Genomic DNA, 7321 nt, shown 5'->3' with positions numbered 1-7321 from the left:
TTTTTTTTTTACCATTTCACTTAAAAAAACAGCTACTCCTGGAAGCCAACACGTGTTACAAATGTGTAAGCCAGTGCACTTTGTAGCCCCTGCCACGACTCCCCCGAGGTGGGGAGCTTGGGCAGGGCTGGGGTCCCCCAGCTGCCCCCTCCTGGGTCCCCAGCTGGTCCCTACACTCTGTCCATCCTGTGTGTCCAGTGCCAGGGCTGGGAGGCCACGAGGGACACGCTGGGATCCTCATGGAGTCTTTCCAAGAGCCTGTCCCAAGGGGCCTTCCCCTCAGAGTCTCATAAGGGTCCCTGTGAGGCTGCAGCGCGGGTGGGAGCCCCTGCCCCCCAGCAGGGGTGCAGGAGGGTCACCCTATGGAGCCACTTCTAGAGTGACAGAGTTGCTTTTTTATTTTTAATTGACTTTGTTTGTTTGCTTTTTGCAGATTGACTGGAAAATCATTACTTTTTTTTTTATTATTATTTTTTATTGAACAGTTGCTCAAGAAAAAGAGAGACCTGAACAATCTCCAGAGTAGAAAGGGGCAGCCTTGCCATGCAAAGAGGAGGAGTTATTGTTCTTCTTATCATTATTATTATGATGTAGGACCCCAGACAGCCTCTCTCTGAAGCAGTCAGCTGCTCACAGCAGTATATGGTTGGATTTTTTTTTTTTAGAAGGTCATAAATTAGCAACTTATACTTTATCTTTAAAAAACTTGAATAAATAAATTAATTAAAACAGAAAGAGAGAGAGAGAGAGAGATCGTCACAACATGCAAGAGCTTACAACAGAACAAGTAAAAATGACCAAAGCAAAATAGAAGAAATGCAGAAGAAAAGCCCAGGTTCAGTTTGGTTTGCAATCAATGCAGTTTGGAAGCATAATTTGTAAAGGTATTTCATATACCAAAAAAGGCACCACAGTATCTACAAAGCCAAATCCTCAGGAGCGTTTCTGTGGGGGGGGGGAGGCAGCAGCCTGGCTAGAGCAGACACGTCCCAGGGTGCAGCAGATCTCCCCTTTCAGCTTGTCCATTGCACATCTGAACTTTGCCACTTTACGTTTGGTTTTGCTGTGTCTGTTGGTAAAACCACAAAAAGTAACAATAATAAAAAGACGAACGTGAGCAACGTCAAAAGGGGACGATGTTCTCACCTGGCGACGTGACAACGGGCAGAGCATTTCTAGGATGGGGTTTAAAACAAAGTGGGTGGGGCCTGAGGGTCCCGGGGCACAGGGTGGGCCTGGCACACGTCCCACAGCTGCCACAGCCACCCTGGGGCCCGCTGGGGACACGGGGACAGCCAGAGCCTGGCACCACCCCAGCCCCCACCTTACACCTCGGCTCTCCACCTGGAAATGAAGAGAAACCTGGTGTCTGCTGCGCGTGCCCGGGAGGGCTCCCCCTGCACAGCCCCTGTCTGCAGAGCAACCACTGAACACAGGGAGGAAAAGGGGGGGAAAAAAGAAAGGAAAGAAAGAAAAGAAACATTTGAAATAATGTGTTTACTAGTGTTCAGTACATGAGATTCCTAAAGAACAACTTGTCCTCCTAGTTAACCTTGTCCTGGAATATATACAGGTTGTTTGTGGCTGCCACGGCGATGATGTTCTCGGAGGGGTGCCAAGCTGTGTGCAGGATCTTTTTGCTAAAGTCCAGACTGTCCACGCTAATTTCGTCTTTCCTCCGCTTGCCGCCCACGCAGACCTTGCGGGGCTTGAGGATGGCGCGGGGTTTGCTGCTCTCCCGCGAGGCCTCCAGCGTCACGTCGCGCTTCGTGTTGCGGTCGAACATGCGGAAGAAGTTGTTGTAGGAGCCGGTCATGATGACGCTGCCGGGAGGGAGGAGGGAGGTGGGTGACCAGACCTGCCCGGCCCCGCAGGGCCCGGGGCACCCCAGGACGGTTGCTGCCCCGGGACGGAGCCACTCACCTGTCGGAGCCGTTCCAGACACACTCGAACTTGTCGAAGATGCAGTCGTTCTCGTACAGCGAGCAGAGCTTGCTCCTCAGGTAGTCGTGAACCTGCCGTGGGGAGACACTGTGAGGCCCCCACACCAGCTGAGGCTGTGGAGCCCCAGCCATGGCCACCCGGCCCAGCCCGCACACCCAGTGCCCCGTGGCCTCCGCGCCATCAGCAGCGGCACCAGCACCACCTCACCCATGGCTTGGGCAGCACCAGGGCCTGTCCCCAGCAGAGGGTGGCCAGGGCCCGCGGGCACCCCCGATGCTCTGCCCTGATGCTCTGCACCTCCCTCAGGGCTGCCAGCACCTGAGCATCCCACCCTCACCCACACCTAACCTGTGGTGTGGGCAACAATTCACCAGGCCACTCCAAGTGTGCCTGAGGTGCCAGTGTAAATGATGTCTCTACAAATCAGAACTGGCATTGTCCACATTTAACTGTTCCTCACTTGCTTTCCATGATTTAACAGCAAGACACTCCTGTCCACCACCATCTCTTCCCCACCGCCACCGGCCCAGGGGTGCAGCTCAGGCAGCAGCACTGTGGGTGCCCAACTGCTGCAGGTGCCAGTCCGTGCCACACTTACCTGGTAGGTCTCGATGGGCCGGTTTTCCATGTTCAGGTCCCACACCTTGACAGTGAGATAGTCCCGGGTCATGATATACCTCCCACTGTGGCTGAATTTGACGTCGGAGATTGAGGAGATGATCTCAGAAAAAAATGACCGGTTACTTGGGTCTTCAGGCTCTTCAAAAACTGCAAAAGAGGAAAGGACAAGCATCAGCTGAGGCAGGGGCTCCTTGTGCCCAGGCCAGGGATCTGCCCTGGAACTGCAGGATGCTCCAGGAGGGGAGTGGGCATCCCTGGAACCCCAACATCGCATGGCAAAGGAGGCTCCAGAGACCTAGAGATGGCACCAAGTTGGCATCCCAGGGCAGCCACCCCCACGGGCCCCCAGCCCCACTCCAGCCAGCGGAGGCACCTGTGTCCCCGTGGGACGTCACCACAAGGGGCTGGTGAACACTCCCTACTCCTGTGCGTGCCCTGGACTGGACACGTGCCTGCATTTTAAAGACTTTTCCTTGGTACAACTGAAGCTCCTTTGCCCCTGATGTGTGTGATAAGCAAGGAGGATCATTGGAGCCCAATCTGTCACCAGCATCACAGAAACCTGAAGATTTAAGGTCCTTTCACACAAGTTCTGCTCTCTGGAAATCAATGTGCAGTGCAACCGAAAGTCAGCATCAATATTTTATAGCCACTGCAGCCTGCAGAGTTAATTTGATCAGTCTTTGAACAAATCACAGCTTGAACAGTTTAAAGGAGGCTGATGAAGTTCCAAACTAAACGTATTTACAAATTTCACTTCAAAGTAACATCAGCTGAGCAAGTATCGCTTTAAAAAACCCAAGTACCAGCACCTGCCTGGGTTCCCCATCCCCTCGCTGAGCTCTGTGCTACACCTGAGCTCCTGAGCACGGTGGAGCAGCTGCCTGACGTGCCAGAAGAAATGATCTCGCTACAAATCAGGAACGGTGCTGCCCTCAGCAGGACCCAGCTCTGGGCCTTTCATCACCAGCAGGAAATATGATGACATGTCAGGCTTTTTAAATAGGAAAAGCGACAGCATCAAGAGAAAACAAAGATCTGAGGCAGTCTGTGGAGAGCCCCTGAGTGCCACCACTCATCTTTGCTGTCATCATTACAGGTTTGCTCGCACCAGGTCGGCCGGCACGGTGAGGCTGGTGCTAATGGCTGCATCGTCGCTGCCATGGATGTGTGTGTGTGAGCTGCTGTCGGGGCTGGAGGTGCTCAGATTGCAGCACCAGAGTAGAGCAGGCTGTTGCTGATACTGTAGAAGTAGAAAATGTTAAATTACAGATCAACCAAACAGGAAAGGCCTCAGAGAATGAACCCAAGAGCTGAGGCAGCACTGAGACAAGTCAGCAAGGCACAAAGAGCCAGGAACAGCTCTGGTTCCCGAGCTGGCCTGAGGACCACAGCACACAGCTGGGCCAGGCAGGGACTTCTGGAGCTATTTTTGCTTTCTGGCTGAAGGCTTTGGTGTGGCTTTGCTTCTGCTGCAGAAGCAGATCTGGGCTGCTGAGCTCATGGAAAGGATTTCTGAGTGCTAATTCTCTGTTACACAACAAACCCCTTTTCCTCTGACAGTGAGCAGGAGCTGCTGCCCTGCTGGCCCCTTTCTCCAGCACCCTCTCCATGGGGTGACCCACCCCAGGGGTGACCCTGCTCCTCGGGGAGCCCTGGCCACCTCTCCACTGCCTGCTGGGGCAGTCCTGTGCCCTCCTCTCAGGGAGGAGCCCAGCACACCTCTGCCTCAGCCCCAGCTACAGCTGCCCCCCCGGACACAACGGGGCTTTGCTTTTGTAGAACTACATCTGCAATTTCCAAGGGCAACATCTGTAAGCTGCCAGGTGCCTTATCAAAGCAGCTCTGAGTGCTTCTTGTTTCTAACCAAAGCCAAAACTGTTGTCAGCAAGGAACGATCGTGTGGCAGCTGTAGGGGAAGGGCCTCCTCTGGGAAATGGGCTGTGCTTGGAGCTTTTAGCTTCAGGATTTAGGTAGGTAGAATCACAGGTGGCTGCTCAAAAGAAAAGCAGAAAGCTGAACGCCTTTTGCTGTGGGGAAATAATTGTTGTGACCCCCAACAGGGCTCTTCCTCACTTTCCCATCCACTTTTCAGAGCAAGATTCCTTTTGCCAGCATTACAGCTGCTCCGGGGATCCCAGTCTCCCTCCTTTGGCTTCCCGTGGTGCTTCAGACAACACATGGGATTTCTTGGTGCCCGGGTGGGTGTTCTCACAGGGCTCCCCACATCCCTGCAGAGCAGCCACTCCCGGATGGCAGCTGATCCTCTCTCAGGCCAGCGGCACGGCTGGAGGTGACACAGACAATGTCACAGATCGCAGGGGCCTCAGATAAAACAGGCAAAGAGAATTTAATAAGAGAAGCACATAAGTAAAAGCTGCCCCAAGCAGCTCACTGCATCTATCTAAATAAACATGACTAGGATGTGCCGAGCGAGCTTCTGCCTTTTTATGAAATATTGACAGTTATTAAACATCTCCGTTGGAGGATTCGCCTCCAAAAGCCGGTGTTGCTTTTCATTTTGAACTTTGATGAACCGTCTCAATTTCAACTCACAGATCTGCTGAACTGCAATCGACTGGGGCTGGTGCTTCTGAGGGACGGAGGGAAATCAATAAGGAAATGTCACAGGAGAGGTCAAACCGAGCTGGGATTCACGGCTGGCGGCTGCAGGGACGCAGCAGTGCCCAGACACAGGGAGGTGCAGGGGGGGCTTCTGCTGCTGAGGTGTCAGGAAAATGGATTTTATTTGCTCCTTAATTGTATTCTGATTCTAAGCTGGGAGCTGTCACTGCAGGACAGTGAGACACAGTCAGGAAATAGAATAGAAAGGTGTGTGGTGCTCAGGATGTGGGAGAACAGCCACTGACTGTCTCTGCTCTCCAGGCAGCACTCCAAGCCTTCCTCTCCACTGTGCCCACAGCTCAGGAGCCCAGAAGCAGTCTCTGGTCTCTAGTTCCATACTGCCTCCAGGAAAACCAAGCCTGAAATGCACCCAGGTGATCTCTGCATGCCCATGATTAGAGCTGGGCTCCAGCAACATGCATGCACTTTGTGCACCTTATTCCTGTAACTTTGAAAGCTGAAAATCTCATTTTCCCGCAAGATATTGGTCTTTTTCTGAAGAGAACTCAAACAAGAACTGAAGACAGAGTGGTTCAGCTGTCCAGTCACAGCACAGCAGCCCTTGCTTCTGCTGTATTTTGCTGTCATTAAGGCAGAGAACAAGCTCCTTTAGGTCTGTCCCAGCTTTATGTCCTATTTTCAAGACTGTGCTGAGCACAAAGCTGCCCCCAGGAGCTGTGAGGCACCCAGGAATCACCAGCCCACCCATAAACACTGTAGGGGTTTGTGCATGGCTGCCTCAGCTGCAGCTCACTCATGGTACGGCCCAGGGGGGCCCAAGGACAGGCTCCTTACCTGCCCAGCCCACGCCAAAGCTTCAGGGGCCTTTTCTGAACACCCTAAGCCCTGCAGCATCAACCACAGTGACCACAGCACAGGGACCTATTTGGACAAAGAGCCTGGAGAAGCCCAGCACTTCCCATCCCAGCTGCTGTAAAAGACAACCCAGTGACCCCTCAGACCGACTGCTGCTGAAACATCACCATGGGGGGTTTAACATGCTCCCCAAAGAGGGGGGGCAGACCTGGGGAACCTGCTCCTTTCAGGGCCAGCCAGACTAAGGGACAGTGGCCAAGGGAGCCCCGGGGACAGGCAAGACCACAGCCCAGCACATCCTGAGGGAGGACAGGGCGACTTGGCAGGGCAGACCTGAGCCCAGGCTGGTCTGCACTCCCATTTTTGGGCTTTTCTACCCCAAAGGGCCCCGTCCCAGCGGCACTCACACTTGGCGTGGCGGTCGCAGAGGGCGGCGGTGCGCATGTCACACAGCCGGATGGTGCCCTTGCTGCTGCTGTAGACGAAGGTGTTGCAGTGGTGGGGGTGGAACTCGGCGGCTGTGATCACCTCTGTCAGCTCCTCCATGTTGGCCGGCTTGATGTCCACGATGTCTGGCAGGGCGAGTCAAGGAGCCCCCGCAGCCCAGCCCAGGCCCTGCTCCCCCGGGGGGGTCACCTCCCGGGGGTCTCCCTCTGCCCATGGATCTGCTGAAATCCACTCCAGCTGCCTAAATTTGCCACATGCCCTGGGGATTCTCAGTAGGAAACGCTATACAAATATCACTGATTATGTGTTCCATTGTTATTATTTCTGATGTAGCTGTTACGAGGGTGACTGGCAGGACCTCATTTGTAGAGCTGTGACTGGCAGCCTGTCACCCTGCTGCAGGGTATATTGCAGAATGCACGATTAATATTTCCCCTCTAACTCTTCCCCAAGGCATCTGTCTCCCCCATCACCCCCAGGCCCCCTCCCTCCCATCCACCTCTTGCAGACCCTGCAGGCAGAATTGAAAACAGTGTCACCTACCCTGAGAGGCGGCAGCAGCGATGCCAGCAGAGTCCTGCACTGAGGAGAGCACTATTCCATACTCCTGAGCCCTTGCTGGAGGATGAAGCTCCTGTACCAAGGAATTGTGCCTCCAAGTGAGATCAGTCACCCTCACAGTGGATGTGGACATGGGCATGGGCACAGCTCAGCTGCCTCCTGCAGGGCTGCACCTCACAGGTCCCCCTCTGCCACTCACCTCCACCAGGAACCAAACTCCCTGTCCAGCTTTCTCATCGTCCCACTGACATTTGCACGTGTCTGGGCTCCAGGGCTTTTCCACCCCAGCTGCCAGCCAAGGCACCTC

At 54.1% G+C, this 7321-nt stretch overlaps 1 protein-coding gene across 1 annotated transcript in view; it reads right to left on the bottom strand.

Moving 5' to 3' along the window:
* Positions 1-1543: 1543 nt before the first annotated feature.
* PPP2R2B (protein phosphatase 2, regulatory subunit B, beta) overlaps positions 1544-7321 on the bottom strand; it is a 95640-nt gene continuing 89862 nt past the window's right edge. Inside the window, exons 6-9 of the mRNA XM_009993488.1 lie at positions 6414-6578; positions 2543-2712; positions 1924-2015; positions 1544-1823 (exon numbers count right to left, since the gene is read on the bottom strand). Of these exons, the coding sequence (XP_009991790.1) occupies positions 1544-1823; positions 1924-2015; positions 2543-2712; positions 6414-6578 (707 nt within the window). The remainder of the gene's footprint in view (positions 1824-1923; positions 2016-2542; positions 2713-6413; positions 6579-7321) is intronic.

The sequence above is a fragment of the Chaetura pelagica genome, unplaced genomic scaffold, assembly GCF_000747805.2.
Source record: "Chaetura pelagica isolate M959 unplaced genomic scaffold, ChaPel_1.0 scaffold543, whole genome shotgun sequence".
NCBI lineage: Eukaryota > Metazoa > Chordata > Aves > Apodiformes > Apodidae > Chaetura > Chaetura pelagica.
The sequence above is the reverse complement of the archived record's forward strand: the minus strand, read 5'-3'. Positions and strand labels throughout refer to the sequence as shown.